Source organism: Mobula birostris, chromosome 17 (assembly GCF_030028105.1).
Source record: "Mobula birostris isolate sMobBir1 chromosome 17, sMobBir1.hap1, whole genome shotgun sequence".
Taxonomy (NCBI): Eukaryota; Metazoa; Chordata; class Chondrichthyes; order Myliobatiformes; family Myliobatidae; genus Mobula; species Mobula birostris.
In genome coordinates this window covers 43067426-43091842 of record NC_092386.1, presented here as the reverse complement: position 1 = coordinate 43091842, position 24417 = coordinate 43067426, and the positions used below count along the sequence as shown (strand labels likewise).

General features: G+C 42.1%; 1 protein-coding gene across 1 annotated transcript in view; it reads right to left on the bottom strand.

The window, feature by feature from the left end:
• Positions 1-6955: 6955 nt before the first annotated feature.
• The window catches only part of ntrk2a (neurotrophic tyrosine kinase, receptor, type 2a), a 231463-nt gene continuing 214001 nt past the window's right edge, over positions 6956-24417 (bottom strand). The window contains exons 16-17 of the mRNA XM_072281087.1: positions 9144-9302; positions 6956-8523 (exon numbers count right to left, since the gene is read on the bottom strand). Coding sequence (XP_072137188.1) covers positions 8338-8523; positions 9144-9302 — 345 coding nt within the window. The 3' untranslated portion in view covers positions 6956-8337. The remainder of the gene's footprint in view (positions 8524-9143; positions 9303-24417) is intronic.

The following is a 24417-nucleotide window of genomic DNA, read 5'->3' as shown; positions in this document are numbered from 1 at the left end:
AAATGGCAGATGAACTGAATAAATATTTTGCATCATTCTTCACTGTGGAAGACACTAGCGGTGTGCCAGATGTTCGATATTGTCAGGGGACAGAAGTGTGTGAAGTTGACATTACTAGGGAGAAGGTTCTTAGGACACTGAAAGGTCTGAAGGTAGATATGTCACCTGGACCAGATGGTCTACACCCCAGGGTTCTGAAAGAGGTTGCTGAAGAGAATGTGGAGGCAATAGTGATGATCTTTCAAGAATCAATTGCTTATGACATCGTCCTGGAGGAATGGAAAATTACAAATGTCACTCCACTCTTCAAAAAAGGGAGAGAGGCTAAAGAAATTAAATTATGGGCCTATTAGTCTGACTTCAGACGTTAGGAAGATGTTAGAGTTGATTTGTTAAGGATGTGATTTGGGGATTCTTGGGGGCACATGACAAAATAGGCCATAGTCAGCATGGTTTTCTCAAGGGAAAATCTTGCCTGACAAATCTGCTGAAATTCTTTGAAGAAAGAACAAGCAGGATAGACAAAGGAGAATCAGTATATGTTTTGTATTTGGATTTTCAGGTGGCCTTTGACAAGATGCCACACATGAGGCTGCTTAACAAGTTAAGAGCCCATCGTATTACAGGAAAGACACTTGAATGAATAAAGCAGTGGTTAGTTGGCAGAAGGCAAAGAGTGGGAATAAAGGGAGCCTTTTCTGGATGGCTGCCAGTGACTAGTGGTGCACCACAAGGGTCTGCATTGGAACTTCTTCTTTTACATTATATGTCAATGAATTGTATGATGGAATTAGATTATGAGGACACGCAGTCCTCTTCTATTGTCATTTAGTAATGCATGCGTTAAGAAATGATACATTGTTCCCCCAAAATAATATCACAGAAACACAAGACAAACCAAGACTAAAACAAAATGACAAAAAACACATAATTATAACACATAGTTACAACAGTGCAAAGCAATACCGTAATTTGATAAAGAATAGACCATGGGCACGGTAAAAAAAAGTCTCAAAGTCTCTCAAAAGTCCCATCATCTCACACAGATGGTAGAAGGAAGAGAAACTCTCCCTGCCATGAGCTTCTAGCGCCGCAAACTTGCCGATGGAGCACCCTGGAAGAACCCGACCACAGTCCGACCCTTGAGTCCGTCCGAAAACTTCGAGGCTCCGACCAGCCCTGCAACACTGAGCAATGAGCACCATCTCTGCCGAGCGCTTCGACCCCGGCCCCGGAAACAGGCAATAGGAAAAGCCGAGGATTTGGGGCCTTCCCCTCCGGAGATTCTCGATTGCACAGTAGCAGTGGCAGCGAAGCAGGCATTTCAGAAGTTTCTCCAGATGTTCCTCTGTGCTCCTCACGTCTGTCTCCATCAAATCAGGATTGTGCACGGCCCCTACTTAACAAATACAATATCATTTCAGAGCAGCCGCGTGCACTGCATCGCGCCGCCATCTTCTCCTTCTCCATTGATAGCTTTGATAGCTTTGTGGCAAAACTTTCAGACAGTATGAAGATAGGTGGAGGGGCAGGTAGTTTTGAGGAAGTAGAGAGGCTACAGAAGGACTGATTTGGAGAATAGGCAAAGAAGTGACAGATGGAATACTGTTTCAGGAAGTGTGTTGTCATGCATTTTGGTAGAAGAAATAAAAGGGTAGAATATTTTCTAAATGGAGAGAACATTCAAAACTATGAGGTGCAAAGGGATTTCAGAGTCCTTTTGCAGGATTCCCTAAGTGTTAATTTGCAGGTTGTGTCAGTGGTGAGGGAGGCAAACGTAATGGCAGCATTCATTTCAAGAGGACTAGAATATAAAAGCTAGAATGTAATAATGATAAGGCCTCAGTTGGAGTATTGTGAGCAGGTTTGTACCCCTTATCTAAGAAAGGATGTGCTGACATTGGAAAGGGTTCAAAGGAGGCTCATAAAAATGATTCTGGGATTGAAAAGACCTGTAATTGAAGAGAGTTCGATGGCCTGGGCCTATATTCACTTGAATTCAGAAGGTAAGGGGTGACCACATTGAAACCTGTCGAATGTTGAAAGGCCTTGATAGAGGGAAAGTGGAGTGGATGTTTCGTATGATTGGGGAATCGAAGACCACAGGATATAGCCTCTGAATAGAGGGGTGTCTTTTTAGAATGGATATGAGGAGGAATTTCTTTAGCCAGAGAGTGGTGAATCTGTGGAATTCGATGCCACAGGTGGCTGTGGAAGCCAAGTCATCGGGTATATTTAAGGCAGGGGTTGATAGGTTCTTGATTAGTCAGGGGATGAATGGATACAGGAAGAAAGCAGGAGATTGGGACTGGAAGAAAAAGTGGATCAGCCATAATGAAATAGTGGAGTAGACTATGGGCCTAATTCTGTTCCTATACCTTATGGGCTTGTGGTCTATTTTGGTTATTTTAACTTACCTGTAAAGTAACCCATTTAGGCCACAACACACAACAAACTTTATTCAAGAATGAAACTACTCAAATCAAGATATTGTTCTCTGTGTTGTTGACACCTTCAAATCATTCAGCTACCCACCAGCAGCAGTAGGCCTCAGACTTACCTAGCAAAGAAGGTAGCCACAAAGGAGGCAAATAATGTGGCTGAACAAACCACTCAAATAGCCAGGTGAAATTAATCATTGTGCAGCAATTTCCCATTGAACTGTATGTTACCTCAAAGTTATTCCCACAGATATTTTTCGTGGAGCTATTACTTGCAGCAGCTGGTGTATGTTTATCAAGCCTAATTACTTAGGTATATAAAGACCTATAATTTCGAATCTGGTTTAGGTGCAGATGCTTCCTCTTGTCTTGCTGGCCAGGCCAGAGTGGACTTTTTCTTGGGATTTTATATCTGTACACAGTCGATTGCACACATCAGATTGCATTTATATCTTTGCATGTCACATAAAACTCCCATGCTCTTTTGCCTCTTTCTGGAAGAGCTATAAATGTTTATTCCTCAAACTCTACTGGCCATTTTCTCTAAGCCTTATAGAAAAGGGAAAAGGAAATCCCAGCAGCCTGTTACCCTCTACCTAACCTACCACAGCATAATCAGTGAACTGCTAATAACAGCCTGCCAGCTTATATTTGCCCTCTATATTGGCCCCAAACCAATCAATTTTTAATGTAAGCAATATATTGTTTTAAACCTCATCAAATGCCTTTTGAAAATCAAGATATGACACATCTGTTACTTGCTTGTATTGTGGGCAATTTGCTACTGCCTCCCCAGTTTATTGGCAATTAAAGATGCAAAATAAATGCTGGTGCGCATATATCCCTGAAATGAACTGAAGAACAGGCGGGTCAGCCCCAGCTGAACTCAAAAGAGGAATAACTTTGATACCAGAATGCAGCTTTCTGTCCATGGTGCATTTTGGTATCAGTGTAAACTCTCGCCTCAGGTTCTGGAGTACATCTGACTCAAATGAAATACTGCTGCCACACGGCAGGGCGTTTCTTTAATCCAGGCAAGTTTGAGGGATTGCACTTCAGACATCAAATGTAAAGGGAAAGCACACAATGGCAGGAGTGTTAATAGCATTGATGTACCGAGGAACCTTGTGTTCCAAGTCCATAGCTGCCTGGTAACAGCCACACAATTTGATAGGGAGGTTAAAAAACGGTGTTTAGCCTGCTTGTCTTTATTAGTAAAGGCACTGGGTTCAAAAATCATGAGGTTATTTTTCAGCTGTGTAAAACTCTGAATTATTATATTAAGTTCTGGTCACCCCATCATCAGAAAGATATGGATGTTTTGAAGAGGGTGCAGAAATGGTTTGCCGGGGCACTTCCTGGATTAGAAGGCAGGTGGTACAAGGAAAGGTTGGATAAGCTATGGTTGCTTTCACTTGAGCGGCAGAGGGTAGGGGGAGGTATCGCAGAACTTTATAAAATTATGAGGGGCATGGACAACTGCTATTTTTACCTCAGGGCTGAAATGTCTAATATAAGGGGGCATATATTTAAGGCGAGAGGGGAAAAGCTCAGAGGGGTCGGTGGCACCTAGAGAATAGTGGATGCCTGGAATGCGTTGCCGGGGATGGTGATTGAGGCAGTAACTATATTCTACATTTGACATTGTTGATTCTTACACAGCATTGTATTGATAATAGATAATTGATTTGTTGAACCCAATTACTTTCACTTTCTAGAATTTCCTCATTAGCCTTGTGGCTTGAGCAGAAATCTCGCCTGAGTCATGTGAACAGAGGTTTTGCAGATTATTTGATCCAACAGTTGGAAGAGCCTCTGATTAACCTTTCAGTCTGATGCCTTGGCATACTTGAGCGTACTACTCTAAGGCATACTTTGTGTGATAACAACTTCGAAAGCTGTGACACAGCGGATGTACTTAGGGCACTCAGCTTTCAATCCACCATTTTCAAAGTGATCCTGGAGTTCAAACAAAACCAGTAGCATGCAAGACATGGTCGCTCACATACAATGCTAGTTTGATCAATTTGTAGCTGTAGCAAACAAATACTGGCCACCGGGTGTCAACCACGTAACCAAGTTAAGATCTGAACTAAACTTATTATTAACAAATCATCAAATACAATACTTTTCTGATGACAATGTTTATTGTAAGACAGAATTTTTCCATTGAATTTGTTGTATCACAAGTAACTTTCCATTTCAATTTGAGAAACTGGTCACATTTCAACATACAAATATATAACACAGGTACTTAGGCATCATCTAAAAATCAGCCAAGTGCTACACAGACCATTCAAGAAATAAAAGTGTACAACAGACTGCAACAGAAAGTAAAAGCTAAGGCTCCAGCAATAGATGCCATGGGTCTGTTTGTGTAACAGGCTGTTTAGAACCAGACATGTTCACCTTATAGGGTGATTTCTGTGGAATGAGTGACGTTCCCAGCTCCACAGAGTTCCAAATGTTGCTGCATAATTCTTGTGGAATCACCTTGCCCATTAACATAATGTACTAGCTCACATTATGCTGAATTTCCAATCCTTACCAACAATAACGAGGCTGAATGTAAGAAGTGGATGATCCTCAGAGCTATTCCACTGGCTAGGCACTGCCCAGCTTCTGTACCATGGGAATGGACTGTCCACTACCAACTCCCAGCCTCTCATTCCTACCCCAGTTTCTGAATCCCAACGTCTGTGCAATTTTTGGAAAGATATAGATGACAAGAATGTCATCAGAGATATTTTTTAAAGGAGAAATTGAAAAAAAGGTATATGGACCAAACTGAAAGGAGGAAAAAATATTGAAGATCAAGCTGAATTTAAATCAAGAAGCGTAAGGTCACAGTTTCATTTCTAGGAATAGGAGATAGGTACATGTTGTCTTTGTAAACTAGATGGGGACAAAAATCTCTAACTTCTGAATGTTATTGAAATGACAAGTAATTTAAAACGAAGGGTGGATTTGTCACCACCTGTAAGAGATGCTTTACCGCCACAGAGTCAATTTGCAATATCCACTGACCATCAGTTTTGGAAAATCATGTTAAAGAAAGACAAAGCTGATTCACACTGGGCCTCTATTTGGTGTGAACAAAAGCCATGCCCCTCACTTTAACATAAGTGAGATCTTTTTTCCCCCTCCCAAATCCAATTCAATATGCAAAGCAAAACGTAAGATCACAAGATAAGGATTGTGATCATTGCTTAAGTTTTTCCATGCTCGCTGGTGGAACTAATGGCCATTCAAAGAAAAACACCTTCTATTGTTACCTTGGTCCTACTCTTGCTACCCAGTATATTAACCTTTCTAAAATGCTTAAAACATTTACTGTAAAGCATGGCACCTGCCAGTAATGAATCTATAGCAGTGCTACATCATCTTACACTTCTTTAATTATGGAATTCAGAGAAATGATTCATTGAAATTATCTACTTCATTCATTTAAGTGGCATAACAAACGTATGTCAGAGCTTATGCCCACAAGTATTTTGAGACTTCAATAGTAAATATTTGCATTAAGGACTTTCCATCTGTCGTTCATGTTCACATGGATTATTACTTAAGAGAAAAATATCTAAAAGTAACATTCAGCATTGTATAAGAAAAAGTTGGAATTTTATCAGCTTAACAGCTAATATAGACTTGATTGGCATCAACACTTCAAATAGCCAGTTTTGACCTTCTTAAAAAGAATCCTTCTTGCTGTATTCAAGATTATAATACATTCAGCTGAAACTCACAACAAAACTCACTGAGTTCTTGGTTCATCTGTACTAAATAGTATAACTGTCAATAAATCTAAAAGTCCATGAAAGGTTCATCCTCCAGATCATAGAAACAAAGGAATATTGGAATATAGAAGCAAGAATAGTCCATTTAATCCCTCAAACTGTTCCATCATCCAATGGTCTATCTTTCTCTCAATTCTCTTTGTCCTCTTTTGTCCCATTTCCTTTAATGCCTTTGCTAATGAAAGTACGCAGATGTCCCATCATTCATTGGATCATCTCAATAACATCTGCAACATTTTCTATTAAGTTACTCTTCACATCCAAGTGCTGTTTAAATCATATTTATATCTTTCTGAAGTACTGTAACTCTGGCAGATAAGAATTCAATTTAGGGCACAAAATATACAACAAAATACTTTTGGTGATTACATGTAATGAAGCAAATAGCAAAATAATATGATGATGTAATTAAATTATTTAGAAAAATAAAATATATAAAATGAAGCAAAAAGCATTAAATTATTAAATATTTGGCCATAAAATTATTAAATAAAAACATTAATAGTATGCTGTACTGATCTCCTCAAGTTTAGAGAAAACAGGAGAACATACATCTCTTAAGAGCAGTCCGTGCTTTGTTGCCAAATGCAGTTACAAGTTACAACCATGATCCCTCACGGAGGGAGTATGTTTTAAAAAGGAGAAAACATTAGGTTTTGACAGATCAGGTGCTTACTTTAGCATGAACTTGTCAAACAGATATGAAATCTACCCCATGGTTCCCCAACATCATCTGATAACTGAGATTTATATGCCAACAAGCTAGGCATGAGCCATCAACCATGCATCTTGACTGTAATGCACCCAAGATTATAGTGCACTCCTGTCAGAATATTGTCAGAGCAAACAAAAATGAAGCAAGCAACGAATGCTGAGAATGGAAATGCCATAGCAACAACACAATGAATCTAGTATTAGGTTTTATGTGGCGGCTATCATTTGTTAATTAGAGTTTCTCTTCTGTCTACCTTAAGGTCTTAATTTCACTGTTTCCTTTCGGATTATATGACCTTTATAAGTTTCTCAATTTTTCTGCATTTCTAACATCTCACCATACTGCAAAAGCATAAGGCCATGTCCAGCAGCTAATGACCTCCAACAGGGTTTATAATTAAATATATGTAACACCATTATGGATAACATCCTACATCTAAAATGTGTACAAGATATGAGCGATCATTTGTACATACAGTATGATATTCGCATCATGCACAATTATATTTCGCTCAAAATGTTTTAGGATAAGTATATTTTCTGATGTTTTGCCTAGACAACTACAAGTGCTGTATTATTAAAGTCAATCACCTTTTAGTATTTGACCTTGAAATTAATATTACAGTGAGCTCCAGCCTGAAACTCATAAAGCTATCACATAATTATAGTCACACATTGTTCTAAACGCCCAGTTCAGAGCAAACTGTTGTATTGCACTTGCTTCTTTGCGAGACATGTCATCCAATGCAAATAAAAGAACAAAGAAAGCAAAGAGCCAGGAAAGGTATTCTGTATAATGGGGTGGCTAGATATCGCCATGTTTCAAGGACAGGTTTAAGAAGTACATTGGTAAAGTTGAAGTCTATTACATTACCAGTATGCAGTAAAACATGATATTATGCCTTCCTTTTCTGAATTAAAAATGTTTCTCATAAACCTCTATACTTCCTCTATTTCAGATAATATTTACTCATGGACTGCAGCATTGATGTAGTTGAATGAACATTTCCTTTCTTTGTTTTGCAGCTGAAAGTTTATGATTCATAGTCATCTTTTCTTCCCTTTTTTTCATCCGAATCAAAGGCAAATCATTAGGAGTCATTGTTAATTGCAGTGAGGAATTTTGACTGTCTTCAGCAAAATAATCGGTTAGATTAAGGCCTGCATCTAGGCAGAGTTATAAATGAGCAAAAGCCAGATCAATTTGAGAGAGAATATGATAAAAGTCAAAGTCAATAGTTTGACTACAAAGGGAGAAGTTTTGACATTTTGCTCTTTAAAACTTCTTCTTCTATTAATACTGTCAGGGATCAGAGCACGTTTCTTCGAAATGCAGCAACAATTTCGCACACACACAAGCACGCCTACAATTGTCAAAGTGAGGCTTAACCAAGAATATCCAGATATACTGGAGAGGCCTTTGTCAAAGTCTGGAGGAGACTGTGAATTTCCTTGATGTTGAGCCTCATGTGTGGTTCACGCTGCCAGCATCCAAGCATCAGGTCGTACACCTCTTTCGGGCAGGTCCGAGGGCGCTGCAGGACGCGGCCTTGTGTGATACATTCGATAACCTGTTGGCAGCATCAGAGAACATTAGTATAAGCAGCAGCTTTCACTTTGCAGGGTAGATGTAAAGTTTATATTTCCACTTGCTATTGTGTCTGGAATCATAAATTACCATCTGGGGAAAAAAAAGTCTGCCATTTGGGCAGATATGGGAAGTAATTTCTTCAATTGGTAGGTGGTAAATCTTTGGTACTTTCTACCCTAGAATGATTTGGAAGCTTGGTTGCTCGGTATATTCAAGAAAGAGATTAATAGATCTTTAGATATTAAAAGGAAAGAAAGGATGTGAGATTAATGCAGGGAGGTGGCACCAGATTATTGGGAGTGGGTGAGCTGAGGAAGCTAATGCCCTATTTCTACTTCTATTTCTTCTGTACATTTTATAGTCCGAATAAGACTATGACATAGCTTTCCTGATTTACATAGTTCACCGTTGTCCAAAGGGCAAATTGCAGGTAGATTCTAAACCAGAAGTAAATATTCTAGATCATATGCCACAAGCAATGAAATCCAGCATGTTTCAGGTATATAAGTTAGCAGAAATGCTATGGTAGAAACTACTGTGCTGCATTGGAAAGTTAAATTAGATGACAACAGCTACTTTTGACTGTAGCTTTGCACAAACCTCATTATTTGACAGCTGGTACCAGGGTTGTTTTCCATAGGTAAAGATCTCCCATAACACCACACCCAAACTCCACACGTCACTCTCAGTGGTGAATTTCCTGTACATAATGCTTTCAGGAGGCATCCAACGAATCGGGAGCATTGTGTGGCCACCAACCTGAAGAGGAGGGAAATTAAATGTCAACATGCTTGAATGAATGAATAACACAGAAATCAGTGCATCCAAAACAAAGGCTTAGAAATATGGGAGTGTTCATTTAGAATTGAACTACAACTGAAATTTATACTTAATTGGGACTATTTTTGGTAGTTTTGGGCTATAGTTTAAAAAAAAATGGCCTGTACTGATATACAGCACCTTAACATAAGAACAAAGAAACATAGAAACATAGAAAATAGGTGCAGGAGTAGGCCATTCGGCCCTTCGAGCCTGCACCACCATTTATTATGATCATGGCTGATCATCCAACTCAGAACCCTGCCCCAGCCTTCCCTCCGTACCCCCTGATCCCCGTAGCCACAAGGGCCATATCTAACTCCCTCTTAAATATAGCCAATGAACTGGCCTCAACCGTTTCCTGTGGCAGAGAATTCCACAGATTCACCACTCTCTGTGTGAATAAGTTTTTCCTAATCTCAGTCCTAAAAGGCTTTGCCTTTATCCTCAAACTGTGACCCCTCGTTCTGGACTTCCCCAACATCGGGAACAATCTTCCTGCATCTAGCCTGTCCAATCCCTTTAGGATTTTATACGTTTCAATCAGATCCCCCCTCAATCTTCTAAATTCCAACGAGTACAAGCCCAGTTCATCCAGTCTTTCTCCATATGAAAGTCCTGCCATCCCAGGAATCAATCTGGTGAACTTTCTTTGTACTCCCTCTATGGCAAGGATGTCTTTCCTCAGATTAGGGGACCAAAACTGCACACAATACTCCAGGTGTGGTCTCACCAAGGCCTTGTACAACTGCAGTAGTACCTCCCTGCTGCTGTACTCGAATCCTCTCGCTATAAATGCCAGCATACCATTCGCCTTTTTCACTGCCTGCTGTACCTGCATGCCCACTTTCAATGACTGGTGTATAATGACACCCAGGTCTCATTGCACCTCCCCTTTTCCTAATCGGACACCATTCAGATAATAAAAAATAGCAGCTGGGATAGGCCACTTAGCCTCTCAAAGCTGCCCCACTATTCAACGTGATCACGGCTGCCTCTGGGCTCAACTCTTCCTCTGTGCCCATTGATGATGGTTAAATGGGTTTTCTGACCTTCCTCAATTTTACAAATCTCATGACTGAAACTTCTTCTAATTCTAATAGTTCTGAGTATAACAGTTCCAAAAGGTTACTAACTGGAGGGCAACTATTTTATTAACATTTTACTCTTTATGCAGCAGGATAAAGCTTACACATGGCTGGAAGTACTAAATTCTCAATACAACGGCAAAGAAATGGGTTGAAGTCCAAACAGTGAAACAATATCACAGTAAATTCAGATTTGCCATTTATAGAAAAATAGGGATAGCTAGACTGACCACTTTCTTTACCGAGGCAAGTGAAATACTTCAAAAATGATGGATTTTTATGTATCTCTCCCATTATCTGAGACAAATATATTTGTCATTGCTCTGAGTATAATGACCATATGACAAACTTGGATTAGTATCAGAACATTGCTCTGCACATACCGGTCCTGTCTTGTTCAATAGACGGGTTACAATAATAGCATTTTATTGAAAGCAGAACTTGCAAAATGTGGAGAAGATAGCGATCATTCAGCTTGCTTAGATATGGTTGTAAATAAATAAACAATCATTTTTATGCATTAGTGACCATGTATACATATATTGCAGATACTTGCTTTTTATAGTTTTCCATACAGGTATTTCCTCACTTCTATTACTCATAGTGCTGCTTCCATTGTCAGCTGTGAATTATTGGCCTTCTGCCCTCAATGTAGTCATAGCTGCTGCTACTTCTTAAGCATTGAGAGGATGGGGTGATGAGGAGGAAAATTTAGTCTGTCTTCCCATTTAATAAATGAACAGTTAGAACTCAGATTTTGACTAAGCTTCTCTTTTGGTATTCAAAACATTATGTTTGAAGTGTCATGAATTTAGAACATTCAATTAAATCAGTGGTGAAATTTAGATACACAACAGCATTGCCATTTGACATAAGCCTTCCCAAATGAATCTCACCATTGGTTCTAAACACAAGAAACAATCTCTGTGGCCACAAATGCAATGTTCGGCTGTCCGCAGAAATACTTTGCCAATAGATTGTAGTTAATTAAATGCGAGGATAACTTCATTGACAAGTGATTACAAAATATAAATGAGATAACGTTGAGAAACTGCACTCCAAAGTGTAATTCATTACCAACCAGAATCAAGGAGAAATATTGAAGTGCTTCTCCTTTAATTAACGTGTTGTAATGAAATGTAGGTGGACAAATTTTTTCAGCTTTGTGTTCTGTGAATATTTATCTCATCAACACTGATCAGTGGGGAAAATTCTTAAATTAAATCTTGCCCTAAAGCACAAAAAAGTTAACGATTATAATTAATAATGTCAGTCATCCATCTATGGCTGTTTCTTACATTGTACTAAACAATTGCTACCCAAAGTCAGTATGGCTCTGACTTGGCTGCCAGTGGGCTGCTGACTTTCAGTTTGCAACTGGACTGATTTTTTTGTCCAACAATGGGAAGGACATTGATGTAATGGCGATAGTGGGAGAGTGAACAGCGTCACTCAGAGAATGGATAACCATTGGCCCTCTACTGGGTCATTAACCCAACAATCCACGTAATCCTTTGAAAATCAGTTGTCAGAATGATCAAAGCAACAGGTTGAGCTTTCATTTCTGCATTCGGATGTTGAGGGGCCGTTGCTACGTTGGAAGAGGGACATCAAACATTAAATGTTGCATTTTGTTCCATAGATACTAAGCTCTGCATAAACCCCACCATATCAGAACCACCTTCTTCCTTGCTCCTTTGATCCTTATGTGAACTTACTCTCAGAGACTGACCATAAAAGGAGGCTAGGAATCTTTTTTAATCACTTGATCACAGAACCAGCTCGTTCTACTCCAGATGACTTAGATAAGACACATAATTCTTAAGCAAGTTATCTGGGGTGTAGAACTGGCTGGTTGTTTCCTCTTCCCCTGTCTGTAAATCACTTATGCCCTGAATACAAGAGAATCTGCAAATGCTGGATATCCAAGCAACACACACAAAATGTTGGAGGAACTGAGCAGCTCAGGTAGCACCTGTGGAAAAGAGTAAGAAGTCTATACTTCGGGCCAAGACCCTTCATCGGGTCCTAGTTGATTCTCTACTACATCTTTCTGCAAGAATAGTAAGTCTGTAAGTCAAACTGTTCCTTCTGCCTTCTCATTGTACATCTGGAGAGCTGTAAGTGAGGACATTGCACTTCCTTTCCACTGCCTCCAGAGATTTAGCAGTACCTGCTCCATCTTTAATGCATTCCCCCTTCAAGAGGTGCAACGTAGTTTTAAGTAGCTTTAACCATGTGAGTTGCTAATAGCATTGGCGTCCTGCTGATGCACTGAGCCAATAAACAGCATAGGTATGCAAGCTACATGCAGAAACCAGTATAATTAGTAGGCAGCATAAAGTTAGCATGCCATTCATATTCCATTCAACAACAGAGATTAATCACACATCACCATCTCCAAGCCAATCTTCAGGGGCTAGCCCCTTAACCCTTAATAATTCCAACATTATGCAAGCAAGTAAATGGCACTTCATTCCAGCTAAACAGAAATCATCATTTAAACTCAGTTATTTCATGACAATCAAAATTGATTCTTATTGATAGTCACTAAGCTAACTAACAGCATTGTCTTTTATCCTGTTGAATGTATCTATATGTAAATACAACAAGAACTCGTATCTATACAGGACCCTTAAGCCTTCAGAGAGTGATTAATTGTTAAATGGCTCAAGATTCATTAAAAATTAAAGTCTTGTCTCAGCACTGTTTGTTATTCATAAACCAGCAGTTTTTGTTGCTTAAATATTAATGTCTGTCCTTAAATCCCATGAAAGCTGCTCTTTTGATATCAGTGTATCAATTATCTTCATTGCCACACCATCTTCTGACTACCAACCTAACTTCCATCATCTAAACTATCTTTGCCCCAGTGCTGTTTTCTCAGTTGACCAAAAATTGCTGCTTTTCCTCTTCCTCTTCCTGTCTTGGAGATGAAGTTTTCAGCCCAGGGAGAATCATTGGTTTTATTAAGGTTTGTAGAAATCATGGATTTATTAGGTTTTACTCAGCCACTCCGTGTTTTTCTTTTGCTCTTTTCTGCCATCCAAAACTGGAAGTAGATTGGACTTTTGATTGTTCAGCAGTAAATGACCGCAGTTACACTTTGAATCAGTGCCAGGAAGCAATCTGACTTTTATCAAGCATATCTGAGTTTGCCTGCTGCTGAGTGACCACATCTTTACTGATAACATCAAATAAATCACTGTTTTAATGGAAGTGAAGCACATGTTATGTACTAAGTATCATTGTAAACAGTATCAGGAAATCACCAAATTTCTTATTTGCAGCAATTTAATTGAGTTGGGAAAATTAATTTACAGTTAAGGAAATGTAGCATTTCCAGTCTAATTTCTCTCTGTTACCAGTAACTGGCTATACTCGTAATGACTGCAAATGTTGAAAATTACTCTGGTGCCATTCAGAATGAGTGTCAGATGGTGATGATGTGGGTGTTTAAATACTTTATTGTTCGAATCAGCTCAATGTCAGGTTACTAATGTAGTGCCTTGGGAATAAGCTACAGTATCGGTTCCAAATCGCACACAGTTCCTATTCTGGCTTCAACAGTATGGCAATTCTGGCCCGAGAGGAAACGCGTTTCAGGATCGCATCATCAGGATGAGAATTTCTCAGAGAGATTATATTTTGACACTCAGTAATGAAAAGTGACATTCAACTTTGAAAAAAGAGGCGAATGCTCGGCACGAAGATTACAAGATCTGGACATTTGGAAAAGCAAATACTAATTCCAGCAATACAGAGGCCTTCTAATCAAAGCAAATTTGCAAACACCCCTTCCTTCACCATTAGTGAGCTATAGTGGATCAGGAAAGTTCATTCATTCAACTGTTTGTTCTCTTATCTTATTCTGTTGGATGAGCAAAAGTAGTAATATGCAAAGGATAATGACAGCAAAATAGCAAATTCATGTATTCGAGCATACAAATTCATCTGTATCACAATGACGACAGAGACTAGGTATACCCATCTGCAACATGAGGGAGGTGTGACATATGTAAAGATCATGATGACTGCCCATCTAATACAGTCCTCGAAGTCATTGTATTAATTAAATACTTGGAAATGAAAAGGATAAGTCTTCTGGTTCTTGTGACAAATGACAGATAGTCATTGCTCCCTAATTTTAGGGAGATTTCTAGCCCATTGTTCTAATTGCTTCCACAAAAATATAATTTGTCCCTTGACTATGTTGACGATAATGCAGTGAAGATACCACAGGTGTCTTTCTGGAAATGAGTGGCACATTTTCTAAGGAGGTGAACATATCTAAATTCAAACAGTTCATACATTCAAACAATTAACAAGCCAAGAAGTATATGAATTTTAATCTGTTTATATTTGTAATTTGGCTTGATATCGGTCCTAATACGAATGCAGTACAAAGCAGGCACAACGTCATTGCTGCCTTAGCTTTGTTTGTTGTGGAAGTGCACTTGTGAATCTCCAGCGCGCTCAGTGATTTTCTTCAGTTCAGAAGTACTGCAGTGCAAGTGGGATGAGGCTGCCTGTGCAACAGGAGATGGCATATATTTCCACACATCTAACTGCACATCATCCGTCATACTGGTTCCACCACTCGATAAGAGGCGAGCGCTCTCATGTTTCATCTACAAATCCTTTGATTCATTCCAAAGGTCTATTGATTTTTGGTTTGAATATTAACAACTAGTGATCACCTATACCCTTCTTGAATACAATACAGTGGACTCCGTTTAAATGGAACATAGTACATTTTGGCTCAATTAAGCGGCTGCCTCAATTAGCCAATTTCATGGAAATTATTAAAAAAAATATTTAAAAAGCTACTGTTTATAACTGAGTAATAAATATTTTTTAATTAAATACAGAAAAATTAGAACACCACCAATACCACTACAGTACTATAAAACTGTGTATTAGTTCCTGATATTTATCAATGGAGGCATTCATCCAGTGTAGGTTCCTGTGTTCTTTTGATTGATGACAAATGAACAGAATCAGTGCAGACACATACTGTAGATAATGGACTGCCTTCATACAATGCATCCTCTAAATCTTCATTTTCATTGTAACATTCAAGATGATTGTCCGTACCTTCAAATTCTTTGTCGTTCCTAACTTGGTGAAGTAGTGAAATCGTTTCATTTTCACTCCCGGCTGTTTCTGGCATCCCTAAGCCTGAGTGTTTGAATCCATGATGAGCAAACTATTTCTGAATTGTCTTACATCTTATTTCTTCCCAACTACTAGTAACGAAAATCATTGCTTTTTGAACACAAGCACACGCAACTGATGCTATTTAAAAACTGTTCACTCTAAGCATGGTGTAGTGTCTAATGGCCATACAGGTGCATGCGACAAATGTTATATCTGTTCGGCAACAGTCTCTTATCCCAGTTAAGTGACATTGTATCCCAAATAAATGGAAGGAAGCACAGTTATTTTATTGATTAGTTTTTGCTCTTTAAGAGTTGTCCCAAATAAGCAGCTGCCCCGATTAACTGATGGCTCAGTTAACTGGAATCCACTGTATCTGAAATATCCTCAATTGACAAACAGAAGAAATTTCTCCTCGTCACTGTCCTATATGGCTACATAAGACTGAGATGGGAAAAGGTTTCTTCTGTTTGCTGATTGTAGATCTTTCAAATAATGAAGAGATTTTGCTACATAATTCTGGAATCTCCGGCCAAGAGAAACTGCCTCAAAAGATCTAAACTTCAGTACTGGGCATTCTACTCAATCTTTCCTTACAGTGCAAATCCTTCTCCCAGCAATCAATTACTTAGTTAGCTTATCATTTGTATCTTACTTGGCAATTTTGAATTATCACAATTAAGTCTTCTGTTTTTCAATGAAATTGAATCTATTGAATTTAATTCCTAATAATATGATAGGAAATAATATATATGTATTAATTTGCCTTTATAAATGATCCTTTTTGTTTTCTTTTTACTAATCACAGAATTAATTAATGACATGCTGTCCCACTTCTGATCAGAATTAACCTCAAAGAATATTGAAAAAAATTTGACAAGTCCCTGTTCTCCAGACATTAATTGACCTTTTGGCCTGACTTTTTTTGCAAATGGCACATCTGTAAGATCCATGGAAAATTACTCTTAATTTATCAATAATATACTTGGCCTGTATTTAATACACATTATGAAAACTGAGGAGCTCAGGAATGGAAAGAATAGTCTGCCTAACTGCTGCAGTGTCAGTTAGCATTTACGGGCTGAAAACCATTTTGTGCTGAAATCATTAGTTAGAGCGTCTGTTTTTTTAAAACAAACTTATTTCTCCCAATAATATATGTCCAGTCAACCCACATGGAGGTAGTATTTCCACACCTTGCCGGTAAAAACAATTAGCCATAAAACTCAATGTAAGATACATTTTACAAGAAATGTTTGTGTTCTGCATTTCCCTTCTTCTCTGCTTTATGAGTCTCAGCATGATTTAGTCTTAAAGAGGCAATGTCACCTCAACATTAAGCTATCAGGAAGGTGTGATTTATGAAGCTGCCAGAAGGATTCTGCTCCTTAAAAAGCTCTGCACAATCTACATACATAGGATAACTGGAATTAAATCTGAGGAAATTCTAATGGCATCTGAATTGGAAAGTCAATAACACTGCATCATAAGCACAAATATTGCAGGTTTCTCTTTTCATTACTCAGCTGCAATATCTTACAATCCAGACACTTCAATTCAGACTTCAGTTTTTAAATTGATGGACTTGAGCACATGTTTGCCTGAAAATTTCTCCCTGGTCGGTGATGGTAAATGTGATAAATAGTAGCTTTTATGCAGTGTACTTAGTACTGCTGAATAAGAATGAATTTCCAGAGAGTTATAAACCCGAACACAAATAATTTAAGTATGTAAACTAGCATATAGGTAATCAGTTAACAGTACTTAATAAGTTAATTAGCAAAAACGATTGCAAATTGCAAGACTATAGCCATGTAATACATCAACACTTGTAATTTCTTTTAAGTAATATTGCTGTTATTTCGAGATGTGAAATGGAAAGAAGTCGCCAACAGCTCCAAAAATAAAATCAAGGATAAACTTTATTTGCCATATACAGTACTGTGCAAAACTCTTAGGCACGTATATATAAGAAGGGTGCCTAACATGTTTGCACTGTACTGTAGTAATTTTATATATTGTACTGTACTGCTGCCATGAAAAAAAAATCCTGACATATGTGAATGATGATAAACCTGATTCTGATATGGGACTCTATAGTGGACTGAGAGAGAGAAGGGGGCAGGGTGAAGGGATTCATGGAGAAGGGGGCAGAGTGAGGGGATTCATAGAGAAGGGAAAGGGAGAGGGGATTCATGGAGAAGGGGGCAGGGTGAAGGGATTCATGGAGAAGGGGGCAGGGTGAAGGGATTCATGGAGAAGGGGAAGGGAGAGGGGATTCATGAAGAAGGGGGCAGGGTGAAGGGATTCATGGAGAAGGGGAAGGGAGAGGGGATTCATGGAGAAGGGGAAGGGAGAGGGGATTCATGGAGAAGGGGGCAGGGTGAAGGGATTCATGGAGAAGTGGAAGGGAGAGGGGATTCATGGAGAAGGGGGCAGGGAGAGGGGATTCATGGAGAAGGGGAAGGGAGAGGGGATTCATGGAGAAGGGGGCAGGGAGAGGGGATTCATGGAGAAGGGGAAGGGAGAGGGGATTCATGGAGAAGGGGAAGGGAGATGGGATTCATGGAGAAGGGGGCAGGGTGAAGGGATTCATGGAGAAGGGGAAGGGAGAGGGGATTCATGGAGAAGGGGAAGGGAGAGGGGATTCATGGAGAAGGGGGCAGGGTGAAGGGATTCATGGAGAAGGGGAAGGGAGAGGGGACTCATGGAGAAGGGGAAGGGAGAGGGGATTCATGGAGAAGGGGAAGGGGAGGGGATTCATGGAGAAGGGGGCAGGGAGAGGGGATTCATGGAGAAGGGGAAGGGAGAGGGGATTCATGGAGAAGGGGAAGGGAGAAGGGATTCATGGAGAAGGGGAAGGGAGAGGGGATTCATGGAGAAGGGGGCAGGGTGAAGGGATTCATGGAGAAGGGGGCAGGGAGAGCGGATTCATGGAGAAGGGGGCAGGGAGAGGGGATTCATGGAGAAGGGGAAGGGAGAGGGGATTCATGGAGAAGGGGGCAGGGAGAGGGGATTCATGGAGAAGGGGAAGGGAGAGGGGATTCATGGAGAAGGGAAAGGGAGATGGGATTCATGGAGAAGGGGGCAGGGTGAAGGGATTCATGGAGAAGGGGAAGGGAGAGGGGATTCATGGAGAAGGGGAAGGGAGAGGGGATTCATGGAGAAGGGGGCAGGGTGAAGGGATTCATGGAGAAGGGAGCAGGGAGAGGGGATTCATGGAGAAGGGGGCAGGGTGAAGGGATTCATGGAGAAGGGGAAGGGAGAGGGGATTCATGGAGAAGGGGGCAGGGAGAGGGGATTCATGGAGAAGGGGAAGGGAGAGGGGATTCATGGAGAAGGGGGCAGGGAGAGGGGATTCATGGAGAAGGGGAAGGGAGAGGGGATTCATGGAGAAGGGAAAGGGAGATGGGATTCATGGAGAAGGGGGCAGGGTGAAGGGATTCATGGAGAAGGGGAAGGGAGAGGGGATTCATGGAGAAGGGGAAGGGAGAGGGGATTCATGGAGAAGGGGAAGGGAGAGGGGATTCATGGAGAAGGGGGCAGGGTGAAGGGATTCATGGAGAAGGGGAAGGGAGAGGGGACTCATGGAGAAGGGGAAGGGAGAGGGGATTCATGGAGAAGGGGAAGGGGAGGGGATTCATGGAGAAGGGGGCAGGGAGAGGGGATTCATGGAGGGGGCAGGGTGAAGGGATTCATGGAGAAGGGGAAGGGAGAGGGAATTCATGTAGAAGGGGAAGGGAGAGGGGATTCATGGAGAAGGGGAAGGGAGGGGGGATTCATGGAAATGGGGGCAGGGTGAAGGGATTCATGGAGAAGGGGGCAGGGTGAAGCAATTCATGGAGAAGGGGAAGGGAGAAGGGATTCATGGAGAAGGGGAAGGGAGAGGGGATTCATGGAGAAGGGGAAGGGAGGGGGGATTCATGGAGAAGGGGGCAGGGTGAAGGGATTAATGGAGAAGGGGAAGGGAGAGGGGATTCATGGAGAAGGGGAAGGGAGAGGGGATTCATGGAGAAGGGGAAGGGAGAGAGGATTCATGGAGAAGGGGGCAGGGTGAAGGGATTCATGGAGAAGGGGAAGGGAGAGGGAATTCATAGAGAAGGGGAAGGGAGAGGGGATTCATGGAGAAGGGGGCAGGGTGAAGGGATTCATGGAGAAGGGGAAGGGTGAAGGGATTCATGGAGAAGGAGAAGGGAGAGGGGATTCATGAAGAAGGGGGCAGGGTGAAGGGATTAATGGAGAAGGGGAAGAGAGAGGGGATTCATGAAGAAGGGGGCAGGGTGAAGGGATTAATGGAGAAGGGGAAGGGAGAGGGGATTCATGGAGAAGGGGGCAGGGTGAAGGGATTCATGGAGAAGGGGGCAGGGTGAAGGGATTAATGGAGAAGGGGAAGGGAGAGGGGATTCATGGAGAAGGGGAAGGGAGAGGGAATTCATGGAGAAGGGGCAGGGTGAAGGGATTCATGGAGAAGGGGGCAGGGTGAAGGGATTCATGGAGAAGGGGAAGGGAGAGGGGATTCATGGAGATGGGGGCAGGGTGAAGGGATTCATGGAGAAGGGGAAGGGAGAGGGGATTCATGGAGAAGGGGACAGGGTGAAAGGATTCATGGAGAAGGGGAAGGGAGAGGAAATTCATGGAGAAGGGGAAGGGAGAGGGGATTCATGGAGAAGGGGGCAGGGTGAAGGGATTCATGGAGAAGGGGAAGGGAGAGGGGATTCATGGAGAAGGGGAAGGGAGAGGGGATTCATGGAGAAGAGGGCAGGGTGAACGGATTCATGGAGAAGGGGAAGGGAGAGTGGATTCATGGAGAAGGGGGCAGGGAGAGGGGATTCATGGAGAAGGGGAAGGGAGAGGGGATTCATGGAGAAGGGGAAGGGTGAAGGGATTCATGGAGAAGGGGAAGGGAGAGGGGATTCATGGAGAAGGGGAAGGGTGAAGGGATTCATGGAGAAGGGGAAGGGAGAGGGGATTCATGGAGAAGGGGAAGGGTGAAGGGATTCATGGAGAAGGGGAAGGGAGAGGGAATTCATGGAGAAGGGGAAGGGAGAGGGGATTCATAGAGAAGGGGGCAGGGTGAAGGGATTCATGGAGAAGGGGAAGGGAGAGTGGATTCATGGAGAAGGGGGCAGGGAGAGGGGATTCATGGAGAAGGGGAAGGGAGAGGGGATTCATGGAGAAGGGGAAGGGTGAAGGGATTCATGGAGAAGGGGGCAGGGTGAAGGGATTCATGGAGAAGGGGAAGGGAGAGGGGATTCATGGAGAAGGGGGCAGGGTGAAGGGATTCATGGAGAAGGGGAAGGGAGAGGGGATTCATGGAGAAGGGGAAGGGAGAGGGGATTCATGGAGAAGGGGGCAGGGTGAAGGGATTCATGGAGAAGGGGAAGGGAGAGGGGATTCATGGAGATGGGGGCAGGGTGAAGGGATTCATGAGAAGGGGAAGGGAGAGGGGATTCATGGAGAAGGGGACAGGGTGAAAGGATTCATGGAGAAGGGGAAGGGAGAGGGAATTCATGGAGAAGGGGAAGGGAGAGGGGATTCATGGAGAAGGGGGCAGGGTGAAGGGATTCATGGAGAAGGGGGCAGGGTGAAGGGATTCATGGAGAAGGGGGCAGGGTGAAGGGATTCATGGAGAAGGGGAAGGGAGAGGGGATTCATGGAGAAGGGGAAGGGAGAGGGGATTCATGGAGAAAGGGACCGGGTGAAAGGATTCATGGAGAAGGGGAAGGGAGAGGGGATTCATGGAGAAGGGGAAGGGAGAGGGGATTCATGGAGAAGGGGAAGGGAGAGGGGATTCATGGACAAGGGGAAGGGAGAGGGGAGGGAACTGAAGCACCGGAGAGGTATTCTGCAATGATCAATAAACCATTTGTTTGGAATTGAAATAGCCTCGCCTGGTGTCTCAGAGCTGGTGTTGTCAGCACCTGCACCACTCCCCCCTCCCTTTGGCACCCCTTCTCTTCCACATCCATCCCACGATGCTCCACTCTTGCTACTTCCCAACGTCCTTACGCCAGATTTACAATCTTGCTCTCTGATCCATGTTACCAAATACAGTACAGTGCAAAAGTCTTGCACACCCTAGCTATATATACTCAATGTGCCTAAGACTTTTGCACAGTACAGTATCTTTGCATGTATTGGGCATTTGCTGTGGTGTGTTGGCATGACATGCAACAAAGAAAACAACATTCAGCAATAAAAAGAATGAAATATTAAAAATAAAGTTGGTTAAAGTATGGAATAAAATGTGCATAAATACATAAATACCAGCATGTATTTGCAATATAAACAGTATTATAAAAAATGGTTTAAAGTGCTTACTGTGCAGAGACTGAGTGACTGAGGTAATAGATGGAGGGGGTTGGGTGGGGGGTGGGGTGAGGGGGGGGGCGAGGGGGCTAACTGAAATGGTTGCACAGATTAACTGCCTGGTGGAAGAAACTTTCAAGATGGTGTGAGGTTTCTGTTCTAAAACTCTTAAGTGCTTTCCAGAAGGGAGCGTGCTGTTAATTTCCTCCAGCATTTTGTGTGTGTTGCTTTGTATTTCCAGCATCTGCAGACTTTCTCATGTTTATCATTTTCTACTCCACTGCAAACTCTCTTTGAGGAATGCCTACCCTGAAGAAGTTTAAATCTTCCCTTCGACAGGAGTTCAGTGAGACCCCTTCTCACTGACTCCTCTTTGTGATTTCTGTTGTCCTCCAACTCTTCAAGCATGTACTCACCTGGACGCACTTCCACAGCCATGTATCCTTCCTGGGAACTTGGCTGTTATCAGGTTCCTTCCTCCCCAACCCTTTACCTTTCCTACCCACCTGGCTTCATCTATCACTTTCTAGCTATCCTCCTTCCTCTCCCTCCACCTTTTCATTCTGCTGTCTTCCCCCTTCCTTTCCAGTCCTGAAGAAGGGTCTAGGACCGAAACGTTGACTGGTTATTCATTTCCATAGTTGCTGCCTGACCTGCTGAGTTCCTCCAGCATTTTGCATGTGTTGTTTTGGAAAATGCAGTTTGCTGGGTGGGTCGTGTGTACACCGATTCTTCCTACCCACTTCTTTGTCCTAGACACATACAAGTCCTGCAGTGATGGTAGACCACAGCCAATGGCCTTTTCTGCTGACCGGACAGTTCACTGTAGGTTTTGTATATTGTGAGAGGATGCTGCACCAAACCAGACAGTAGTGAGTGTCGTGCATGAGTTCTCTGTGATCTTAGTGTAGAACCGCACCAGTATGTTCTGGGGAAGATGGAATTTCACCAACTGCCACAAGAAGTACATCCTCTGCCGAGCCTTTTTGTTAATGGAGGAGATATGGTTTTTCCACATGTGGTCCTGCAAAACAGTGATGCCCAGGAACCATAATGTTGAAGCAGTGCTAACTGTAGAGTTGTTGATAATGAGTGGCTGGAAAGGAGGCACGTTTCTCCTGAGGTTGATGTGAGGTTGATATGCATCTCCATGGTTTTGAGCATCCAGCTCCAAGTTGTGATTGCACCTGGACACCAGTTCACTTACTTCTTGATGGTACTTGGATTTATCGCCACCGGTGGTTAGTCCAATGACAGTGGTGTCATCTGCAAACCTTTATCAGTTTGACTAATCGATCACTGGAGACGGAGTCATTGGTGTTTAGAGAAATTAAGAGAAGGGTGACAACACGCCCCTGTGCTGCACCAGTGCTGACTGAGTGGGATATGAAGATGTGCTTGCCTAGTCTCACATAATACTTCCTGCTAGACAGGAAGTTGTAATCCACCTGCAAATGGGACTTGGTACATTAAGGTTGGAGAATTTCTCTTGCAGAAGCTCAGGGATGATGGTATTGAAGGCGGAACTAAATCAACAACGAATCCAGAGGAGTCAAGGTGCAGCAGCATGAAGTCCAGACCAATGTTAACTGTATCATCTATAGGTGTGTCCGCTCTGTAAGTGAACTGCACTGGATCTAGAAAATTTAGAGTTATGGATTTCAGAAATAACATGACCAGCTTCTGAAAAGTCATCATTATAACTGATGTAAGGGCAACTGGGCCTGTAGTCACTGAGTTCTGTTACCTTTGGCTTGTTGAGGACTGGAATAATAACAGATTTCTTGAACAATGCTGGAACAGTGCATAGATTACAAGACTGATAGAAAATGTCTGTAAAGGCAGCAGACAATTGGCCGGCGCAGTGTTTAAGGATGGCAGGGGAGAACAGAGCTAAGGTCAACAGCCTTCTTGTTACTTTGCTTCCTGAACAGCTCTATTATAATCTTACACCCCTCTGAGGAAAAACTTTTTCACCCAGAGAGTGGTGGATGTATGGAATGCTCTGCCCCAGAAGGCTGTGGAGGCCAGGTCTCTGGATGCTTTCAAGAAAGAGATGGATAGAGCTCTTAAAGATATTGGAATCAAAGGTTATGGGGATAAGGCAGGAATTGGATACTGATTGTGGATGATCAGCCATGATCACAGTGAATGGCGGTGCTGGTTTGAAGGGCCAAATGGCCTACTCCTGCACCTATTGTCTATTGTCTATCATGTTGCCTCTCATACTCCGTTGCTCCAACAACGAAAGGCCTAGTTCACACAATATTTCCTCATAAAGTATTTTCTCTAATCCAGGCGCATCTCTGCAATTTCTCTTAAGCTTCCACATGCTTCCTATAACCAGAACTGAACATATGATAGATTACTGAATGGAGCAGGAAATGAGCCACATTGTGGTCCAGGATTTCTGATCTCCGATTTCTATGCTGAAACTCTAAGATTCTCCCGAATGATGATCCATGCTCCTTCAACAACATTGACAAGGCATCGCATGA